This window comes from Ranitomeya variabilis, chromosome 6 (genome assembly GCF_051348905.1).
Source record: "Ranitomeya variabilis isolate aRanVar5 chromosome 6, aRanVar5.hap1, whole genome shotgun sequence".
Taxonomy (NCBI): domain Eukaryota; kingdom Metazoa; phylum Chordata; class Amphibia; order Anura; family Dendrobatidae; genus Ranitomeya; species Ranitomeya variabilis.
Window position 1 is genome coordinate 99,602,839 of NC_135237.1, and position 23,310 is coordinate 99,626,148.

At 52.4% G+C, this 23,310-nt stretch overlaps 1 protein-coding gene across 2 annotated transcripts in view; it reads right to left on the reverse strand.

Annotated features, from left to right (window-relative positions):
• HACL1 (2-hydroxyacyl-CoA lyase 1) overlaps positions 1 to 23,310 on the reverse strand; it is a 57,050-nt gene that overhangs the window by 17,023 nt on the left and 16,717 nt on the right. For both annotated transcript variants that reach the window (XM_077268852.1, XM_077268853.1), the window contains exons 5-7: positions 15,820 to 15,892; positions 15,646 to 15,723; positions 4,199 to 4,293 (exon numbers count right to left, since the gene is read on the reverse strand). In XM_077268852.1, the coding sequence (XP_077124967.1) occupies positions 4,199 to 4,293; positions 15,646 to 15,723; positions 15,820 to 15,892 (246 nt within the window). The remainder of the gene's footprint in view (positions 1 to 4,198; positions 4,294 to 15,645; positions 15,724 to 15,819; positions 15,893 to 23,310) is intronic.

Genomic DNA, 23,310 nt, shown 5'->3' on the forward strand with positions numbered 1-23,310 from the left:
AATTCGGTCTCAAAAAAAAATATGAATGCAAGTGGCTTCCAAACCACAGCTTTACCCCAATCTATTCACATGTCTTTAGTTGCATGCATATAAAAACACATTAATTTAGAGTACACATGCTGGCAGTGAAAGGACCAGCTCAGCACGTGTGGCTCACCAACTCTGGGGATAACCCTCTGTAGGAGATGGTTCTGATCAGTAGCGTAGCTACCGGGGAAGGAAGGGGCAGAGGGTGCTCTGAGGGGGCCCAGCGCGCCGATACAGTTACATTCTGGTGCAGATCAGGGAGAATCGGTCTCCCTGCTCAGCCGCTATGGGGCCCCTGAGCAGGCGGCGGGGGGGGGGGGGGTGTTTGGAGCCGATGCCAGCAGTGGCCCCCCCGCCGTCTTCGAAAGATCAGCTGTACTGGCATTTAGCCGATACAGCTGATCGCATTGATGGGAGAAGGAGCGCTGCGCTCCTCCGATGACGTCACTGCCCGGTGCCCGCTGTCAGGAGATTAGCGGGATCAGCGCAGGAACCAGGAAGAAGAGAGGTGAGTATTTTTTTTTAATGGGTGCTGTTGCCTTATTACAGGGTCTGACCATAAGGGTGCTACCTCATTACAGGGTCTGCCTATAGGGGTACTGCCTTATTACAGGGTCTGACTATGGGGGGAGCTGCCTTATTACAGGGTCTGCCTATGGGGGCTGCCTTTTTACAGGGTCTGACTAAGGGAGCTGCCTTATTACAGGGTCTGACTATGGGGGCTGCCTCATTACAGGGTCTGCCTATAGGGGTGCTGCCTTATTACAGGGTCTGACTATTGAGGGTGCTGCCTTACTACAGGGTCTGCCTATGGGGGCTGCCTTTTTACAGGGTCTGACTATGAGAGTGCTGCCTTATTACAGAGTCTGCCTATGGGGGTACTGCCTTATTACAGAGTCTGCCTATATGGGGGTGCTGCCTTATTACAGTGTCTGCCTATGGGGGCTGCCGTATGCTATAGAGTCTGCCTATGGGGAGTGCATTATACTATATTGTGGACTATTTGGTGCATTATGCTACTGTATATGGAGGCTATCTAGGGGGCCATCGTACAGTGTGGGGGTAATTATACATTGTTGGATCCATCAAACAGTTTGGGGCTACTAAGGAGTCAGTATACTGTGGGTGCATTATAATCTGTATAAGAGAGCATCATGCTGTGTATAGGGGAGCTGTACAGGGGGAGACTCGGGACTTTATTAAATGTACAGTGGGCAATTATTGCTATAGGGGAACTCAGGTTACTGTAGCTATCAAAGGGGCACACAGGGCATTATTACTTTCTAGGGGCAAAATATGGGCACTTGCACCTGGCATTACTATATTGTAGAGAGTGGCTTTACAATTTAGACGGCACAGAGAACCACACAGCAGGTGCAGTAATAGTGACACATAGGGCAGCAGCAGCGGCTCAGTATTGGGGTATCAGGGGCAGTAAAAGGGTCACATAGGGCAGCAGTGGGTCAGTATTGAGGTATCAGGTGCAGTAATAGGAACACATACGGCAGCAGTGGCTCAGTATTGGGGTATCAGGTGCAGTAATAGGGTCACATACGGCAGCAGCAGCTCAGTATTGGGGTATCAGGGGCAGTAATAGGGACACATACGGCAGCAGCGGCTCAGTATTGGGGTATCAGCAGGATGAGGAGTTTGTGCAGGTCGGGAATAGATGGTGATGGGGCTGGAATATGAGTAGTTAAATGTGTCTTTGTTGTATTCTCTGTAGCAGAGTCCTGGCTGGAGGAGTTGTCATGTCGGTCTGGGCCAGATGGAAAAGACAGGAAAAGTGAACGTTTCCATCAGAAAGAACGTCAGCGGTAAGACATTATCTGTAACTGTGCAGTGATCTCTTATATGTTCTGTAGGACTAGTATCTACCACTGACCATATGGCGGTAATATCCATATTGGTCTTTATATAGAGATTATCTTCAGTAACAGCGCGGTCATCTGCTGAGGTTCTCCTCCAGTATTAGGGAGCGTCACCGAGTTGTAATCAAGGTTACCTGGTTAGGGGCCCACTCAGAAGCTTCGCCCCCCCGAACCAAAACCCTAGCTACGCCTCTGGTTCTGATAAGTACAACAATCAGGAGGAGACATTTGCTGACCAGAGTTGGGCGGATGGAGGTTCATGAATCTCTTATCTTCTGCAATCTCCAGTGTGGCTTTTTGATTAGCCAGGCTGGTGAGACGTTATCATTATGGTGTGACACAGAGCAACAACACGCCAGCCCCGCTAATCAAAGAGCCACACTGGAGATTCCAAAAGTTAAGAGACTCGGGAGTCTCCATCCAGCGACTACTAACCTGGTCGATGGACCAGAGTAAATTGATCGGCCCAACTCTAGTGCTGACTCTTTCACTGCCAGCATCAGTACTCCAAATTAATACAGGTCCTTCTCAAAAAATTAGCATATAGTGTTAAATTTCATTATTTACCATAATGTAATGATTACAATTAAACTTTCATATATTATAGATTCATTATCCACCAACTGAAATTTGTCAGGTCTTTTATTGTTTTAATACTGATGATTTTGGCATACAACTCCTGATAACCCAAAAAACCTGTCTCAATAAATTAGCATATTTCACCCGTCCAATCAAATAAAAGTGTTTTTTAATAACAAACAAAAAACCATCAAATAATAATGTTCAGTTATGCACTCAATACTTGGTCGGGAATCCTTTGGCAGAAATGACTGCTTCAATGCGGCGTGGCATGGAGGCAATCAGCCTGTGACACTGCTGAGATGTTATGGAGGCCCAGGATGCTTCAATAGCGGCCTTAAGCTCATCCAGAGTGTTGGGTCTTGCGTCTCTCAACTTTCTCTTCACAATATCCCACAGATTCTCTATGGGGTTCAGGTCAGGAGAGTTGGCAGGCCAATTGAGCACAGTAATACCATGGTCAGTAAACCATTTACCAGTGGTTTTGGCACTGTGAGCAGGTGCCAGGAAGCATGAAGTGCTCCAAAATCTCCTGATAGCTAGCTGCATTGACCCTGCCCTTGATGAAACACAGTGGACCAACACCAGCAGCTGACATGGCACCCCACACCACTGACTGTGGGTACTTGACACTGGACTTCAGGCATTTTGGCATTTCCTTCTCCCCAGTCTTCCTCCAGACTCTGGCACCTTGATTTCCGAATGACATGCAAAATTTGCTTTCATCAGAAAAAAGTACTTGGGACCACTTAGCAACAGTCCAGTGCTGCTTCTCTGTAGCCCAGGTCAGGCGCTTCTGCCGCTGTTTATGGTTCAAAAGTGGCTTTACCTGGGGAATGCGGCACCTGTAGCCCATTTCCTGCACACGCCTGTGCACGGTGGCTCTGGATGTTTCCACACCAGACTCAGTCCACTGCTTCCTCAGGTTCCCCAAGGTCTGGAATCGGTCCTTCTCCACAATCTTCCTCAGGGTCCGGTCACCTCTTCTCGTTGTACAGCGTTTTCTGCCACATTGTTTCCTTCCAACAGACTTACCATTGAGGTGCCTTGATACAGCACTCTGGGAACAGCCTATTTGTTGAGAAATTTATTTCTGGGTCTTACCCTCTTGCTTGAGGGTGTCAATGATGGCCTTCTTGACATCTGTCAGGTCGCTAGTCTTACCCATGATGGGGGTTTTGAGTAATGAACCAGGCAGGGAGTTTTTAAAAGCCTCAGGTATCTTTTGCATGTGTTTAGAGTTAATTAGTTGATTCAGAAGATTAGGGTAATAGGTCGTTTAGAGAACCTTTTCTTGATATGCTAATTTATTGAGACAGGTTTTTTGGGTTATCAGGAGTTGTAGGCCAAAATCATCAGTATTAAAACAATAAAAGACCTGACAAATTTCAGTTGGTGGATAATGAATCTATAATATATGAAAGTTTAATTGTAATCATTACATTATGGTAAATAATGAAATGTAACACTATATGCTAATTTTTTGAGAAGGACCTGTATATTCTGATCTCAATGCATCTAAAGGAAAGCAAAGATTATGGAAAATCAGGGATGAAGATAAATTCGTAATAAAATGATATGCAAAATGTCATAATTTTCTATGCTGGGTAAGTTTAAAAATAAAAGGTTACTCTTGAATGTAGTTAATAAGCATAGTTTTAGGCATTTCCATCCCCACTGGCGGGGTTACGTGACCTGAATATTTTGTGCCATCAACCTACCTCACACCACTTCTATCAATCATTTTATTCACATAGTCTCCAGGAATATCGATATAACAGGCACCAGGCCGGCCATACATGCTAGTTCTCACAGCCTGGGGAAGGGAGAAGTCAGAGATAAATATATCTACTATCTACTATTGTAGATCTCATCCACTGATCAATATTCACACGCAACGTTTAAGCTACAAAACTGCAAATCAAACAAATATTACAAAACAATTATTTATCTCAAAAAGGTCATAACTGTAATTTATTGGTGGCAGGGTGAATTTCTTAGGGCTCATACTCACCTGCGAGAAACTCGGATGAGTCTCGCATGTTAATACCCGGCACTGCACCCGGCACTTAGGAGCGGAGCGTGCAGCCGCATAGGAATACATGCAGCCACACGCTCCACTCCTGAGTGCCGGGTACAGTCCCGGGTATTGACGTGTGAGACTCATCCGAGTCTCGCGCAAGTGAGTATGAGCCCTTAAAGTAGGAATGAGGCAGACTAGCCAAGAATGGTTACTGTACTTCTGGTTGCGTGGGACGATCATTTACTGCAGTGATCAGAGCCGTCACTTGGAGAAGACAATGTGTCACCTGTAAACCCCTGGAGTTGGCCATGTTACAATGTTTTTGTTGTACTCCCCGCTTCCTACCCCTTGAGCACCCTGAGGAGAGATAGCCTCCACCCTTCAGGACTTGGAAGAAACTTTACCCTTCAAGGTGATACTTTGTACATTTACATTCAAAGAAAATATATCTTCTTTATGTATGAAGGAAGTGGCAAAGTTGGAAACTTAGGCATTCCTGATTTTTTGGTATTGATGTGAATGGAGCAGTTGTGTGAAGCCATCAATAACCTGCTGGAATGGAAATAAGGAGTAAGATTTTCAACCCAGCTTTTCAGATTCAAACAGGTCTTAGCTGTCCAACTTTGAAGAATGGACACAAAGAATTCCATGCATCCACTCCGGGAATTTATAAATGGTTAATTAGAAGGAAGACCTACAGGTCTATAATATTCATAGTACATTTGCCTGATCACCTCCCTGAACATCAAAAGCCTCATTTATCTAAGGAACTACTCTGCAACCCCCATAAACTATACACAGCTATCCGGTAAACGATGGTTCAGCCGGCAGCAGGGCCGTATTTGCCACTAGGCACTTGAGGGCACGTGCCTAGGGCGGGGACAGGCGGGGGGGCGGCACCTGAGCAAGTGTATTTTTTTTTTTTCGTTTTTTTTTTTTTTTTTAATACTAGTTCTGTGGGTCCCTTCCTGAAGACAGGGGGCGGCAGAGCGGCAGCCAGAACACGTGGTGCTGGTGCCGACTCTCCCTACTCCCCCTGCTGAGATACAGTGACCTCACTGACCCCCTGCTCACAGCCTCACTGGTGCCGGCGGGAATGTGTCTGCTGAGGTGGAGCGGCGGCGCCCTGTGTGCCGACCCTGGGTCCTGTCCTGGACTCACACATTACTGGCCAGGAGCTGGAGGACTCGCTGACAGTAGAGCAGTACATGCACAGTAAGTAGTGTACTGTCTCTGTGACTCTGTCTGTAACGATCTCCCTCCTGGCTCCTGCCCGCGCGCTGCCTGCTGCACGGCAGTCTGTGACTCACCTCACGGTGCTCACTTCTTCCCTCACATTCCTCCTCAGCCTCATTTCTTCCTGTAGTGCCTGAGGCTGGAGGAGCCGTGCAAACACAGCAGCCCTGAATGGATGATATCTGTTTGATCTTTCCTCCCGGCAGACGGACCCAGAGAGTGAGTGGTGGGGGTGGGGTATAGTACACCCCCACTCACTCTATCTGGGTCCTGGGAGCAAACATTGCCACTGCTGGTGTGCAGAGCTGTGTGTGTGTGTGTGCGGAGCTCTGTGTGCGCGGAGCTCTGTGTGCGCGGAGCTGTCTGTGTGCGCGGAGCTCTCTGTGTGCGCGGAGCTCTCTGTGTGCGCGGAGCTCTCTGTGTGCGGAGCACTGTGTGCGCAGAGCTGTCTGTGTGCGCAGAGCTGTGTGCGCAGAGCTGTCTGTGTGCGCGGAGCTGTCTGTGTGCGCGGAGCACTGTGCGCGCAGAGCTGTCTGTGTGCGCAGAGCTGTGTGCGCAGAGCTGTCTGTGTGCGCGGAGCTGTCTGTGTGCGCGCAGAGCTGTCTGTGTGCGCGGAGCACTGTGCGCGCAGAGCTGTCTGTGTGCGCAGAGCTGTGTGCGCAGAGCTGTCTGTGTGCGCGGAGCTGTCTGTGTGCGCGGAGCTGTCTGTGCGCGCAGAGCTGTCTGTGCGCGCAGAGCTGTCTGTGCGCGCAGAGCTGTCTGTGCGCGCAGAGCTGTCTGTGCGCGCAGAGCTGTCTGTGCGCGCAGAGCTGTGTGCGCGGAGCTGTCTGTGTGCGCGCAGAGCTGTCTGTGTGCGCGGAGCACTGTGCGCGCAGAGCTGTCTGTGTGCGCAGAGCTGTGTGCGCAGAGCTGTCTGTGTGCGCAGAGCTGTGTGCGCAGAGCTGTCTGTGTGCGCGGAGCTGTCTGTGTGCGCGGAGCTGTCTGTGCGCGCGGAGCTGTCTGTGCGCGCAGAGCTGTCTGTGCGCGCAGAGCTGTCTGTGCGCGCAGAGCTGTGTGCGCGGAGCTGTCTGTGTGCGCGCAGAGCTGTCTGTGTGCGCGGAGCACTGTGCGCGCAGAGCTGTCTGTGTGCGCAGAGCTGTGTGCGCAGAGCTGTCTGTGCGCGCGGAGCTGTCTGTGTGCGCGCAGAGCTGTCTGTGTGCGCGCAGAGCTGTCTGTGTGCGCGGAGCACTGTGCGCGCAGAGCTGTCTGTGTGCGCAGAGCTGTGTGCGCAGAGCTGTCTGTGTGCGCGGAGCTGTCTGTGTGCGCGCAGAGCTGTCTGTGTGCGCGGAGCACTGTGCGCGCAGAGCTGTCTGTGTGCGCAGAGCTGTGTGCGCAGAGCTGTCTGTGTGCGCGGAGCTGTCTGTGTGCGCGGAGCTGTCTGTGCGCGCAGAGCTGTCTGTGCGCGCAGAGCTGTCTGTGCGCGCAGAGCTGTCTGTGCGCGCAGAGCTGTCTGTGCGCGCAGAGCTGTCTGTGCGCGCAGAGCTGTGTGCGCGGAGCTGTCTGTGTGCGCGCAGAGCTGTCTGTGTGCGCGGAGCACTGTGCGCGCAGAGCTGTCTGTGTGCGCAGAGCTGTGTGCGCAGAGCTGTCTGTGTGCGCAGAGCTGTGTGCGCAGAGCTGTCTGTGTGCGCGGAGCTGTCTGTGTGCGCGGAGCTGTCTGTGCGCGCAGAGCTGTCTGTGCGCGCAGAGCTGTCTGTGCGCGCAGAGCTGTGTGCGCGGAGCTGTCTGTGTGCGCGCAGAGCTGTCTGTGTGCGCGGAGCACTGTGCGCGCAGAGCTGTCTGTGTGCGCAGAGCTGTGTGCGCAGAGCTGTCTGTGTGCGCGGAGCTGTCTGTGTGCGCGGAGCTGTCTGTGCGCGCAGAGCTGTCTGTGCGCGCAGAGCTGTCTGTGCGCGCAGAGCTGTCTGTGCGCGCAGAGCTGTCTGTGCGCGCAGAGCTGTCTGTGCGCGCAGAGCTGTGTGCGCGGAGCTGTCTGTGTGCGCGCAGAGCTGTCTGTGTGCGCGGAGCACTGTGCGCGCAGAGCTGTCTGTGTGCGCAGAGCTGTGTGCGCAGAGCTGTCTGTGTGCGCAGAGCTGTGTGCGCAGAGCTGTCTGTGTGCGCGGAGCTGTCTGTGTGCGCGGAGCTGTCTGTGCGCGCAGAGCTGTCTGTGCGCGCAGAGCTGTCTGTGCGCGCGGAGCTGTCTGTGTGCGCGCAGAGCTGTCTGTGTGCGCGCAGAGCTGTCTGTGTGCGCGGAGCACTGTGCGCGCAGAGCTGTCTGTGTGCGCAGAGCTGTGTGCGCAGAGCTGTCTGTGTGCGCGGAGCTGTCTGTGTGCGCGCAGAGCTGTCTGTGTGCGCGGAGCACTGTGCGCGCAGAGCTGTCTGTGTGCGCAGAGCTGTGTGCGCAGAGCTGTCTGTGCGCGCGGAGCTGTCTGTGTGCGCGCAGAGCTGTCTGTGTGCGCGCAGAGCTGTCTGTGTGCGCGGAGCACTGTGCGCGCAGAGCTGTCTGTGTGCGCAGAGCTGTGTGCGCAGAGCTGTCTGTGTGCGCGGAGCTGTCTGTGTGCGCGCAGAGCTGTCTGTGTGCGCGGAGCACTGTGCGCGCAGAGCTGTCTGTGTGCGCAGAGCTGTGTGCGCAGAGCTGTCTGTGTGCGCGGAGCTGTCTGTGCGCGCAGAGCTGTCTGTGCGCGCAGAGCTGTCTGTGCGCGCAGAGCTGTCTGTGCGCGCAGAGCTGTCTGTGCGCGCAGAGCTGTCTGTGCGCGCAGAGCTGTGTGCGCGGAGCTGTCTGTGTGCGCGCAGAGCTGTCTGTGTGCGCGGAGCTGTCTGTGCGCGCAGAGCTGTCTGTGCGCGCAGAGCTGTCTGTGTGCGCGCAGAGCTGTCTGTGTGCGCGCAGAGCTGTCTGTGTGCGCGGAGCACTGTGCGCGCAGAGCTGTCTGTGTGCGCGGAGCACTGTGCGCGCAGAGCTGTCTGTGTGCGCAGAGCTGTGTGCGCAGAGCTGTCTGTGCGCGCAGAGCTGTGTGCGCAGAGCTGTCTGTGCGCGCAGAGCTGTCTGTGCGCGCAGAGCTGTCTGTGCGCGCAGAGCTGTCTGTGTGCGCGCAGAGCTGTCTGTGTGCGCGGAGCACTGTGCGCGCAGAGCTGTCTGTGTGCGCAGAGCTGTGTGCGCAGAGCTGTCTGTGCGCGCGCAGAGCTGTCTGTGCGCGCGCAGAGCTGTCTGTGCGCGCGCAGAGCTGTCTGTGCGCGCGCAGAGCTGTCTGTGCGCGCAGAGCTGTCTGTGCGCGCAGAGCTGTCTGTGCGCGCAGAGCTGTCTGTGCGCGCAGAGCTGTCTGTGCGCGCAGAGCTGTCTGTGCGCGCAGAGCTGTCTGTGCGCGCAGAGCTGTCTGTGCGCGCAGAGCTGTCTGTGCGCGCAGAGCTGTCTGTGCGCGCAGAGCTGTCTGTGCGCGCAGAGCTGTCTGTGCGCGCAGAGCTGTCTGTGCGCGCAGAGCTGTCTGTGCGCGCAGAGCTGTCTGTGCGCGCAGAGCTGTCTGTGCGCGCAGAGCTGTCTGTGCGCGCAGAGCTGTCTGTGCGCGCAGAGCTGTCTGTGCGCGCAGAGCTGTCTGTGCGCGCAGAGCTGTCTGTGCGCGCAGAGCTGTCTGTGCGCGCAGAGCTGTCTGTGCGCGCAGAGCTGTCTGTGCGCGCAGAGCTGTCTGTGCGCGCAGAGCTGTCTGTGCGCGCAGAGCTGTCTGTGCGCGCAGAGCTGTCTGTGCGCGCAGAGCTGTCTGTGCGCGCAGAGCTGTCTGTGCGCGCAGAGCTGTCTGTGCGCGCAGAGCTGTCTGTGCGCGCAGAGCTGTCTGTGCGCGCAGAGCTGTCTGTGCGCGCAGAGCTGTCTGTGCGCGCAGAGCTGTCTGTGCGCGCAGAGCTGTCTGTGCGCGCAGAGCTGTCTGTGCGCGCAGAGCTGTCTGTGCGCGCAGAGCTGTCTGTGCGCGCAGAGCTGTCTGTGCGCGCAGAGCTGTCTGTGCGCGCAGAGCTGTCTGTGCGCGCAGAGCTGTCTGTGCGCGCAGAGCTGTCTGTGCGCGCAGAGCTGTCTGTGCGCGCAGAGCTGTCTGTGCGCGCAGAGCTGTCTGTGCGCGCAGAGCTGTCTGTGCGCGCAGAGCTGTCTGTGCGCGCAGAGCTGTCTGTGCGCGCAGAGCTGTCTGTGCGCGCAGAGCTGTCTGTGCGCGCAGAGCTGTCTGTGCGCGCAGAGCTGTCTGTGCGCGCAGAGCTGTCTGTGCGCGCAGAGCTGTCTGTGCGCGCAGAGCTGTCTGTGCGCGCAGAGCTGTCTGTGCGCGCAGAGCTGTCTGTGCGCGCAGAGCTGTCTGTGCGCGCAGAGCTGTCTGTGCGCGCAGAGCTGTCTGTGCGCGCAGAGCTGTCTGTGCGCGCAGAGCTGTCTGTGCGCGCAGAGCTGTCTGTGCGCGCAGAGCTGTCTGTGCGCGCAGAGCTGTCTGTGCGCGCAGAGCTGTCTGTGCGCGCAGAGCTGTCTGTGCGCGCAGAGCTGTCTGTGCGCGCAGAGCTGTCTGTGCGCGCAGAGCTGTCTGTGCGCGCAGAGCTGTCTGTGCGCGCAGAGCTGTCTGTGCGCGCAGAGCTGTCTGTGCGCGCAGAGCTGTCTGTGCGCGCAGAGCTGTCTGTGCGCGCAGAGCTGTCTGTGCGCGCAGAGCTGTCTGTGCGCGCAGAGCTGTCTGTGCGCGCAGAGCTGTCTGTGCGCGCAGAGCTGTCTGTGCGCGCAGAGCTGTCTGTGCGCGCAGAGCTGTCTGTGCGCGCAGAGCTGTCTGTGCGCGCAGAGCTCTGTGTGTGCGCGCAGAGCTCTGTGTGTGCGCGCAGAGCTCTGTGTGTGCGGAGCTCTGTGTGTGCGGAGTTCTGTGTGCGCGGAGCTGTATGTGTGTCTGTGTGTGCGGAGCTGTATCTATGTGTGTCTGTGCGGTGCTGTATGTGTGTGTGTGTGTGTGCGGAGCTCTGTGTGTGCGGAGCTGTATGTGTGTGTCTGTGTGTGCGGAACTCTGTGTGCGGAGCTGTATGTGTGTGTGTCTGTGCGGTGCTGTATGTGTGTGTGCGGAGCTCTGTGTGTGTGGAGCTCTGTGTGCGCAGAGCTGTCTGTGTGTGCGGAGCTCTGTGTGCGCAGAGCTGTCTGTGTGTGCGGAGCTCTGTGTGCGCAGAGCTGTCTGTGTGTGCGGAGCTCTGTGTGCGCAGAGCTGTCTGTGTGTGCGGAGCTCTGTGTGCGCAGAGCTGTCTGTGTGTGCGGAGCTCTGTGTGCGCAGAGATGTCTGTGTGTGCGGAGCTCTGTGTGCGCAGAGATGTCTGTGTGCGGAGCTCTGTGTGCGCAGAGATGTCTGTGTGCGGAGCTCTGTGTGCACGGAGCTCTGTGTGCGCGGAGCTGTATGTGTGTGTCTGTGTGTGCGGAGCTGTATCTGTGTGTCTGTGCGGTGCTGTGTGTGTGTGTGTGTGTGCGGAGCTCTGTGTGTGCGGAGCTGTGTGTGTCTGTGTGTGCGGAGCTGTATGTGTGTGTCTGTGTGCGGAGCTCTGTGTGCGGAGCTCTATGTATGTGTGTCTGTGCGGTGCTGTATGTGTGTGTGCGGAGCTCTGTGTGTGCGGAGCTCTGTGTGCGCAGAGCTGTCTGTGTGCGCAGAGCTGTCTGTGTGCGGAGCTCTGTGTGCGGAGCTCTGTGTGCGCAGAGCTGTCTGTGTGTGCGGAGCTCTGTGTGCGCAGAGATGTCTGTGTGCGGAGCTCTGTGTGCGCAGAGTTGTCTGTGTGCGGAGCTCTGTGTGCGCAGAGCTGTTTGTGTGTGCAGAGCTCTGTGTGCGCGGAGCTGTATGTGTGTGTCTGTGTGTGCAGAGCTCTGTGTGTGCGGAGCTGTATGTATGTGTGTCTGCGGTGCTGTATGTGTGTGTGTGCGGAGCTCTGTGTGTGTGCGGAGCTGTATGTATGTGTGTGTCTGTGCGGTGCTGTATGTGTGTGTGGGGATGTATGTGTGTGTGGTGCTGTATGTGTGTGCGGGCAGCGGAGCTGTATGTGTGTATGTGCGGGCAGCAGAGCTTTATGTGTGTGTGGGCTGGCAGCGGAGCTGGCTGTGTGTCTGTGTGGTGCTGTATGTATGTGGGGCTGTATGTGTGTGTGCAAGCAGCGGAGCTGTATGTGTGTGTGGGGCTGTGTGTGTGTGGAGCTGTATGTGTGTGGAGCTGTATGTATGTGTGTGTCTGTGTGGAGCTGTACGTGTGTGCGGAGCTGTCAGTGCCAGTGTGTCGCACCATCCCGGACCAACTTTTTACTATTGATGCTGCCTATGCAGCGTCAATAATAAAAAGATATAATGTTAAAAATAAGTAAAAAATGTAAAAATTGTGCTATTCTCACCTTCCGCCGTCCACCGATGCGCACGATGCTGCCGCCAGCTTCCGTTCCCAGTGATGCATTGCAAAATTACCCAGATGACTTGGCGGTCTCCGCTAAGTCATCTGGGTAATTTCGCAATGCATCACTGGGAACAGAAGCTGGCGGCAGCATCACGCGCATTGGGACAGCTTCGGTGGACGCCGGAGGGTGAGTATATAACTTTTTTATTTTAATTCTTTTTTTAACAGGGATATGGTGCCTATACTGCTATATATTACGTGGGCTGTTATATTCTACGTGGGCAGTGTTATATACTGCCTGGCTGCTATATACTACGTGGGCAGTGTTATATACTGCCTGGCTGCTATATACTACGTGGGCAGTGTTGTATACTGCCTGGCTGCTATATACTACGTGGGCAGTGTTGTATACTGCCTGGCTGCTATATACTACGTGGGCAGTGTTGTATACTGCCTGGCTGCTATATACTACGTGGGCAGTGTTGTACACTGCGTGGGCTGTGTTGTACACTGCGTGGGCTGTGTTGTACACTGCGTGGGCTGTGTTGTACACTGCGTGGGCTGTGTTGTACACTGCGTGGGCTGTGTTGTACACTGCGTGGGCTGTGTTGTACACTGCGTGGGCTGTGTTGTACACTGCGTGGGCTGTGTTGTACACTGCGTGGGCTGTGTTGTACACTGCGTGGGCTGTGTTGTACACTGCGTGGGCTGTGTTGTACACTGCGTGGGCTGTGTTGTACACTGCGTGGGCTGTGTTGTACACTGCGTGGGCTGTGTTGTACACTGCGTGGGCTGTGTTGTACACTGCGTGGGCTGTGTTGTACACTGCGTGGGCTGTGTTGTACACTGCGTGGGCTGTGTTGTACACTGCGTGGGCTGTGTTGTACACTGCGTGGGCTGTGTTGTACACTGCGTGGGCTGTGTTGTACACTGCGTGGGCTGTGTTGTACACTGCGTGGGCTGTGTTGTACACTGCGTGGGCTGTGTTGTACACTGCGTGGGCTGTGTTGTACACTGCGTGGGCTGTGTTGTACACTGCGTGGGCTGTGTTGTACACTGCGTGGGCTGTGTTGTACACTGCGTGGGCTGTGTTGTACACTGCGTGGGCTGTGTTGTACACTGCGTGGGCTGTGTTGTACACTGCGTGGGCTGTGTTGTACACTGCGTGGGCTGTGTTGTACACTGCGTGGGCTGTGTTGTACACTGCGTGGGCTGTGTTGTACACTGCGTGGGCTGTGTTGTACACTGCGTGGGCTGTGTTGTACACTGCGTGGGCTGTGTTGTACACTGCGTGGGCTGTGTTGTACACTGCGTGGGCTGTGTTGTACACTGCGTGGGCTGTGTTGTACACTGCGTGGGCTGTGTTGTACACTGCGTGGGCTGTGTTGTACACTGCGTGGGCTGTGTTGTACACTGCGTGGGCTGTGTTGTACACTGCGTGGGCTGTGTTGTACACTGCGTGGGCTGTGTTGTACACTGCGTGGGCTGTGTTGTACACTGCGTGGGCTGTGTTGTACACTGCGTGGGCTGTGTTGTACACTGCGTGGGCTGTGTTGTACACTGCGTGGGCTGTGTTGTACACTGCGTGGGCTGTGTTGTACACTGCGTGGGCTGTGTTGTACACTGCGTGGGCTGTGTTGTACACTGCGTGGGCTGTGTTGTACACTGCGTGGGCTGTGTTGTACACTGCGTGGGCTGTGTTGTACACTGCGTGGGCTGTGTTGTACACTGCGTGGGCTGTGTTGTACACTGCGTGGGCTGTGTTGTACACTGCGTGGGCTGTGTTGTACACTGCGTGGGCTGTGTTGTACACTGCGTGGGCTGTGTTGTACACTGCGTGGGCTGTGTTGTACACTGCGTGGGCTGTGTTGTACACTGCGTGGGCTGTGTTGTACACTGCGTGGGCTGTGTTGTACACTGCGTGGGCTGTGTTGTACACTGCGTGGGCTGTGTTGTACACTGCGTGGGCTGTGTTGTACACTGCGTGGGCTGTGTTGTACACTGCGTGGGCTGTGTTGTACACTGCGTGGGCTGTGTTGTACACTGCGTGGGCTGTGTTGTACACTGCGTGGGCTGTGTTGTACACTGCGTGGGCTGTGTTGTACACTGCGTGGGCTGTGTTGTACACTGCGTGGGCTGTGTTGTACACTGCGTGGGCTGTGTTGTACACTGCGTGGGCTGTGTTGTACACTGCGTGGGCTGTGTTGTACACTGCGTGGGCTGTGTTGTACACTGCGTGGGCTGTGTTGTACACTACAATACTGCGTGGGCTGTGCTATATATTGCGTGGGCTGTGTTATATACTGCGTGGGCTGTGCTATATACTACGTGGCTGCTATATACTATGTGGCTGTGTTATATACTGCGTGGGCTGTGCTATATACTACGTGGCTGCTATGTACTATGTGGCTGTGTTATATACTACATAATACAGCACTGAGGGGGTATAGAGCTGGAGTAACAGATCTACTCCCTCATTTGCATATGTATGCAAACCGATTTGAGATGAGTGGACTGAACATGTAAAAATATTGCTGGAATGGTCTTTGAAAGAGCTACATGGGCATATACATAGATTTGGACCCCTTACTGATTCCCTATGGGACTTGCGAACATGTGCAGCACTTGCGGTTTTACACTTACGATGAGACAAAAAAACACTGCTAGCAGCGTTTTTTTCTGTTGCTGCAAGTACCGCATTTATCGGATCGCGGCAAAACTGCAAGTGCGGCACACGTCCGCAAGTCCCACAGGGAATGAATGAGACCGAACGCAGTGTTGCCGTAAGTGATGCGTTACGTGGCAGATGCAGAAAAACTGCCGGATCGGCCACGAATGGTAAAAATCGCTGATGTGAAAGTAGCCCAAGTCACTGCCGACAGTGTCTGCATTAGTCATACTGACCAGTGGGGGAGGCAGCACGAAAAGTGCCTAGGGCAGCAGAAACTCTAAATACGGCCCTGGCCGGCAGATATCTTGCCCAACATCCCCATTTACAGAAAAGCTCTTTATGAGAAAATTCCTCATAATTTAGTATTGACTTTAGTATTATGTGTATGGGGGTCTTAAAGGTGCATTTAGACTGCAGGGTAATCAGGCTGCCGATCACCCGGAAAACAAAATTAGTTGGGTGAAATGATCTTTAAGTTTGCTTAAAAATAATTGTTCTCGGCAGCATATTGACCTGTGTAAACAAGCTATTAAATCACAGCCGATAGACTAACATCTAGATGATTGGAAGTTGTTGAATGCCATAGCTAGTCCAATCTAAACAAGCCCTAAAAAAGGTAAAAAGTGATGACATAGACAAGTATTTCCCATTGTTGTGCTCAGATCCAGGTGTGAGCCGCCTATTCTGAAGCAGTAGATATATCTCAGATGACCCCCACACCCTGTAAGCAATGCAGCTACATTACAGCTCTACCTTGATGTAGCTGAGCTAAAAAGTCACAAAGGAGCAAACAACAAGGAAATAAATAGCAGGTAAGTATCACTATAGATGCCGACAGTCAAGGGTGAATTATTCGATCACTAAGCAGCAAACCTTTTCAATCACAGATGGTATAGCCTCCAGGCTGCTAGGTCTCACGGAAAGTTTACTATACAGTCTGCAGGATTCAACCTAAAAAGTAAGGAAGAACATCATATAGCCGTGTGTACATTGACTTGTCAGACTAATCTTATATCATTCCCAAACAACGAGAAGAAACACAGATACCTGAGGAAACTCTTGGAAAGCGCCCATAGTTTCCTGGTTAGTATCAGAGGAGCCTCCCAGGACAAGGACTGGCCTAAGAGAAAAATATGGGACCAGAGTGTTAAAATACTTTTTGGAGACTGCATGGTGTTGTCCAAAAGAACAATATTCAGTACTGAAGAAATCTGACCCTTACGCGCTTTAAACCCTTAAGGCAGGGGCATGCATAGAAAGCATGGGGCCCCATAGCAGAAGTTCTAATTGCCACCTCCAAGAAATAAATCAAAAATAATATTTGATATTCAAAAGGGGCCACAGAAGAGCATCTCTCACAACTATGCAGTCTTTGCAAAGTAATTTTTCTCCTACTGAAGCGCTAGATTCCCCTTTCATCGCACCCATAAGTATGAGGCCAACGAATCTGCCCCACAAGCACTGTATGAAACCCACACAGTGAATTCCTCCACAAGCAAAGTATGAGGATCCTACTGTATCCCCACCTTCACTCCCCCGGCAAAGTAAGGCAACCCCAACACAGTATGATCCCCAAACTATGACCCCTTCACAGCCCTCTATGTAGTATAATGGCCCCCACACCTCAACACATTGTATAATGACCCCCACACTGTGTAATTCCATACATACAGCATAAGGACTAGTGATAAGCGAGTGTGCTCATTGCTCGGGTTTTCCCGAGCACGCTCGGGTGATCTCCGAGTGTTTGTTAGTGTTCGGAGATTAAGTTTTCATCGCCGCAGCTGAATGATTTACAGCTACTAGACAGCTTGATTACATGTGAGGATTCCCTAGCAACCAGGCAACCCCGACATGTACTCAGGCTGGGTAGTAGCTGTAAATCATTCAGCTGAGGCGATGAAAACTTAATCTCCGAACACTAACAAATACTCGGAGATCACCCGAGCAACGAGTATACTCGCTCATCTACTATATAATTGTCTAAGGGTCACTTCCGTCTTTCTGTCTGTCCTTCTGTCTGTCACGGATATTCATTGGTCGCAGCCTCTGTCTGTCATGGAAATCCAAGTCGCTGATTTGCAAAACGCCCACGACCAATCAGCGACGGCATAGTCTGGCAGCGAAATGGCCACTGCTTTACTGCCCTGCAGTCAGCGCTGAGAGCTCACACAGGGTTAATGCCAGCGTTAACGGACCGCGGAGTAACGCACTCCGTTAACGCAGCTATTAACCCTGTGTGACCAACTTTTTACTATTGATGCTGCGTGTGCAGCATCAATAGTAAAAAGATCTAATGTTACAAATAATAAAAAAAAAAAAAAAAAAAAAGGTTATTCTCACCTTCCGACGTCGCACGCTGTCCTCGGCAGTGCAAGCGGCAGGTTCCGGTGCCAAGGATGCTATGCGAGAAGGACCTGCCATGACGTCACGGTCATGTGACCGCGACGTCATCACAGGTCCTTCGCTCATACCAACCCTGGGACCGGAAGCTGCCACATGCAACGCACACAGGCGCCAGGACTTCAATGGGCCTTCGGAAGGTGAGTATATGTTTATTTTTTATTTTAAGACTTTTTTAACCACGCATATAGTGCCCACATTGCTATATACTACGTGGGCTGTGTTATATACTACATCTCTGTGCTATATACTATGTAGCTGGGCAATATACAACGTGACTGTCCAATATACTACGTGGCTGTGTAATATACTACGTGGCTATGTTATATACTACGTCGCTGACCAATATACTACATAGCTATGTTATAGGCCATGTTCACACGCTGCGGGTTCCTCTGCGGGTTAATCCCGCAGCGGAATTGAAAATCTGCAGGGCAAAACCGCTGTGGTTATCCCTGCAGATTTATCGCGGTTTGTTCCGCGGTTTCCGCTGCGGGATTACTGCTGTACTATTGATGCTGCATATGCAGCAATATGCAGCATCAATAGTAATGTAAAAAATAATAAAAATTGGCTATACTCACCCTCTGACGTCGCGATCTCCCCGGCGCTGCAAGCGGCTGTGCCGACAAGGACCTTCGTGACGTCACGGTCATGTGACCGCGGCGTCATCACGGTCATGTGACCGCGACGTCACCACAGGTCCTGTTCGGCACAGCAACTGAGACCGGACGCCGCGGGCAGCGCTGAGAGGTGAGTATAGCTTCATTTTTTATTTTAATTCTTTTTTTTACACTATTTTATGGTTCCCAGGGCCTGGAGGAGAGTCTCCTCTCCTCCACCCCGGGTACCACCCGCACATTATCCGCTTACTTCCCGCAACGTGGGCACAGCCCCATGCGGGAAGTAAGCGGTTCAATGCATTCCTATGGGTGCAGAATCGCAGCGATTCTGCACAAAGAAGTGACATGCTGCGGGTTGTAAACCGCTGCGTTTCTGCGCGGTTTTTCCCACAGCATGTGCACTGCGGTTTGCGGTTTCCATAGGGTTTACATGTTAATGTAAACGCTATGGAAACTGCTGCGGACCCGCAGCATCAAAATCGCGGCGGTTCCGCGGTAAAAACCGCAGCGTGTGAACATGGCCATATAGTACGTAGCTCTGCTATATACTACGTGGCTGTGTTACATACTACGTCGGTTGTGTTATATACTACGTCACTGTGCAATATAGTACGTAGCCTGTGCTATATACTACCTACATATTTTAGAATACCCGATACGTTAGAATCGGGCCACCATCTAGTCACTAATAATGTCCCAAACACAGCCGTTCAAATATTATAATGCCTCCACATAGACCTCCATATATTATAATAACCCCCACATAGCCCTCTATATAGTATAATATGCTCCATGGTCCACCATATACTGCGCCCCATAATCCACCATAAAGTATAATGCACTCCCCATAGTCCTCCACACAGTATTATGACAACCACAATGTACTTGTTGATATATAAAATATAAAAAACCCACAATACTTACCTCTCCTCCTCGCTCCCCTGCTGCTCCGGTCTCTGCAGTGAGCGCACATCTCAGGGCAGCGGGTGCCATGTCGTGAAGTCATCGCGCCCGCTGTGCTGAGACATCAGACGCCGAGGAAGTAGGATGGAGGAGGGAGCATCAGCACTCAGAGTTTGAGCATAGTGGGATCAGATTCTCTAGGATGAGGAGAAAAGGGAGCACAAAAACAAAAACAAAACAAAAAATAGGGATTTTTGTGTACTTACCGTAAAATCCTTTTCTCCGAGCCATTCATTGGGGGACACAGACCATGGGTGTATGCTGCTGCCACCAGGAGGCTGACACTAAGTATTACAAAGAAAGTTAGCTCCTCCCCTGCAGTATACACCCCTCTGCTGGCTCCCAGCTAACCAGTTCGGTGCAAAAGCAGTAGGAGATCAATAACATATAAGCGTATAGCATGTCACATTATATATGAGAGTATAACATATCAAATGATAAAAACAAATACAACTAATAATAGGGAGGGAGCTGTGTCCCCCAATGAATGGCTCGGAGAAAAGGATTTTACGGTAAGTACACAAAAATCCCTATTTCTCCTTCGCCTCATTGGGGGACACAGACCATGGGACGTCCCAAAGCAGTCCCTGGGTGGGGACAACATCAGATCAGGCCGTGTAACCGCTACTTACAAGTGCGCCAAGGCGGCCTGCAAAGTCCGCCTGCCCAGACTCACATCTGAGGAAATGTGTGAATTATAGTGCTTCAAGAATGCATGCGGACCTGAGACAGGGAGATAGGCTGACATCTAGCACGGAAGGACTCCTGGATGGTGAAAAGAATCCACCAGGCTAACGTGGCCGATGAACCCGGCTAAACCCTTCCTGTGACCATCGGGAAGCCTACTTACCATCGAGAAGCCCAAGCAAAGTGTCCAACCTTTGGAAGGACGCCGTCCTCGATACGTACCCACTTGGAGCACTCACTTCTTCCAGATTATGGAGAACCCATTCCGTTGTGTGGACTGGAGCCGAAAGATGAGAGGACGATGCCCCTGCAACAGTGGGAATACAAAACCACCTTGGCAACGAGGGAATGGGATGGCTTGAGGGCAACGATGCATAGATGGTAATAAGGAAAAAAGACTGAAAGGAACAGAGTGGGAAGCTCTGAAGACTCATCAGGATGACAAGAACGCATAGAAGAAAGGGGAGTGACGTTCCCTTATCGTAAAGTCTTTCTGGATCGAAAAAGGAGTGTACTGTAAGATCCCCAGGACCATTAAGGTCCCCCAGATCTAACGGTACGCGGTAGGGAAGAACTACAGGTGGAGACTCCCTGCGAGAAGGTCCATATTTCCAATTTTGACGAAATAAGACGGAGAAATACTAGTACCGCAAGCGAGAAAACCTGACATGGTCAGTGCGGGTCTCCCAGGATCACTGGGGGCCTTTTCCGCTTCCAAAAAGGTCTCAGACGTAGTGGAAGAGGAGTTATGGAAATTGGTACCGTGGAAGAAACGGAGTATGCACTGCAATGGACTTGGATCTTGCAGCCAAACCATGAACTGGAGTACATAGGCGTTCAGCTTGGACGCCATCCGACCTACATCTGGAGTACTCCAGTGAAGGCAGATGTGAAGGAAGACTTCCGAGTGAAGTTCCCACTCACTTGAGGAGAAAACCCTGACGGCTGAATATGTCATCCGCCCAGTGTTCTACTCCAGGGACATGTACTGTTGAGATCACCGAATGATAGATCTCGGCCCATCAGAGAGTGCGAGGTACCTCGGCAATGGCGCTTGACTGTGGGTACCTGCGAGATGATTGACGTATGGCACAGCCGTGGCATTATCCAAATTGAAGACGGATGGTTGACCCGCCTAAGGGCAGTGGACCTGCTGTGGGATTGGCCGTACTGTTCAGATCCCCAGAGAAATGATCGGGAGAAGAAGACGGGCATTGGTATCCCTAATAACCATTGGACCAGAAGAAGGCTCTGGATGAGGAAGGAGCTTAGAAACTACCTTTTGAAAGCCTGATTGACTTGCTGAAAACGAGCGGAGCAAAAGAAAACTACTTCCGTTTTCATCTTATTGCTCGGAACCCTCCTAGCTAATTGAATGAACCGAGGGAATGAGTGATCAAGTGCACAAGCTCCGTGTTGAAGGGCCACGACCTTGACTCGAGAGAGAGAATTACCATCCTTCTTGTGCAGGATCATCGTCAAAGAGGATCTGCTGGGCTGGGAATGAGAAAAAAACTTGTCTAAGTTTAGCTGCTAGCCCAAGAGAGAGGGTATTGCAAGTGATATAGACGACTTAGCGTAGTCCTTGTAGAGCGGCTAGAGAGTCGACCGAGTAGGGCAGGACGACCATGTTTCTAAGGTGCAGGAAGCGCATGACAACCGTCATGACCCTTGCGACCACTCTGGTGTGGTAGCCAGGCAGAAGGGCCAGGTCGTGAAAATACTGTTCGCGAATGGAAAGGCGAAGAGATTATAGTAGAGAGGAGAAATAGGTATGTGAGGGAAGAATCCCGGATGACGATGGATGCCAGAAAACAACCACGTTTCTCTGTTGAAGTAGTGGCTGAGCGGAGGAACTCCATCCGAAAAAAGAGAGGGCCCTGTCAAAGGTTGTTAGAAGTTTGGGGTCCAGAAATGGAGATACTTTTCATTCCCTCCATTTTGGAACCAAGATCCCTTAGATCTAGACTGTCCTGGCCAATGCTTCCACTGCTGGTTGAGCTTGAAGAAGAGATACGATCCCTTGCTAGTCTCCCGCTCAGAAGATTTGATTGGCCAGCTATACTGTGGAACGAAGTAGATAAGGTCTGGGACCCGGAGACTTTCATTCTCTCCCTTTGGTCAAGCAACCCATGTGGCGGCTAAGGAAGGGTAGAGCGTTAAACCCGAAACCACAGGACGGAACTAACTAGACCTGCTATCCGACCGTCTGTGGAATCTTAATTGATGATACACCGGCCAGGATACTGGTAGGAATACCGCAAGAAATTCTGCCCGGCGAGTCTGTCAAGTGACAGAATGCGGGACTGTAACCAGCAGGTCTCTGCCATCGTGCAGAGAAGAAAATAAGGAAAAAAATAAAAATAAATAAAAAATAAAAAACCTCGATCCACCATCTCTTAACAGGGAAGTGGAGAGGAATCGTCCACTTTCTTGCATCTGATACAAAGGGGGGAAAAACCTCCTTGTTGGGACGCCACAAATGTGTGTCTCAGTACATCCCCAGAATTGAGGTTTCCGAGTGGACAGGGCAGGTTGTGGCGATAGACCTGGATGCAGAAGAAGATACATGGAGGCGACACTCCGTGTGCTCGTCTGTTGAAGGTGTGGGGGGAAATCGGAGCCCTTAAAGGGACCCGTCGCCCATAAAATTCCGACCAGGTATGGTATCCTACTTAGAGGTCTTCCAGTGCATCACCGTCAAATGTTGATGGAGATTTTCTAGAACCTGTACGTTTTTCTAGAATACTTGCGGCCCCTGCTAGCCGACGGCTCCCATTGTAGGAGAGGGAGCATGTGAGTGCTCCAGAGCTCAGTTAGGGTGACCAGCTTAGGATAGATGATGTGCCCTTAAGACCAGTAAATACTGGTCATGCGCTTTTAAGGCTAGGGGTTACTGGCCATGAGCCTTTAAGACCAGGGAATACTGGTCTTGTGCCTTTTGTAAGATGAAATACTGTTCATGTGCCTTTAAAAGCAGGGCATGCTGAAATCCAGGAGATAATGGCCATGTGCCCTTAAAACCAGGGTATGCTGGTCATTTGCGTTTAAGACCAGGACGTACTGGTCCTGAGCCTTTAAGTCCAGGGCATAATGGTCACGTGCCTTAAAGACCTGGGCATACTGGTCGTGTGCCTTTAAAGGCCAGGGCGTACTGGACATGAGCCTTTAAGAACAGGGCATACTGGTCATGTGCCTAGAAAACCAGGACGTACTAGTCATGTGCCTTTAAGACCAGGGCATACTGGATATTGCGTTTAAGACCAGGGGATACTGGTCACGTGCCTTTAAGACCAGGGCATACTGGTTATTGCGTTTAAGACCAGGGGATACTGGTCACGTGCCCTTAAAGGGAACCTGTCACCACGTTTTTGGAAGATGGGATAAAAATAGCGTTAAATAGGGGCAGAGGTGGGCATTACATTAGTGTGTTTGTTATGCGTTTATTACCCACCTAAGTTGCCGAAATAACTTTGCAAAGTCTCCGTTTTCGCCTGTCAATCAGGCTGGTCAGGTCACATGGGCGTGGTGTCTTCACCCAGATTTGGCGTAGTTTTCCGTTGGTGGCGTAGTGGTGTGCGCATGCCCAAAGTCCGGAATCCTCTTCCAGGGGATTTAAAATAGCGCGGTGTTCGTTATTGCATTGGTGATCGGTGGGCGCGGCCATCTTCCTTTGGCCGCGCGTGCGCAGAAGCGGCGCTCTGCTGGCCGCGGCTTCAGGAAAATGGCCGCCGCGATATCCATCTGCGCACGCGCGGCATCCCGCGGCCATTTTCCTGAAGCCGCGGCCAGCAGAGCGCCGCTTCTGCGCACGCGCGGCCAAAGGAAGATGGCCGCGCCCACCGATCACCAATGCAATAAC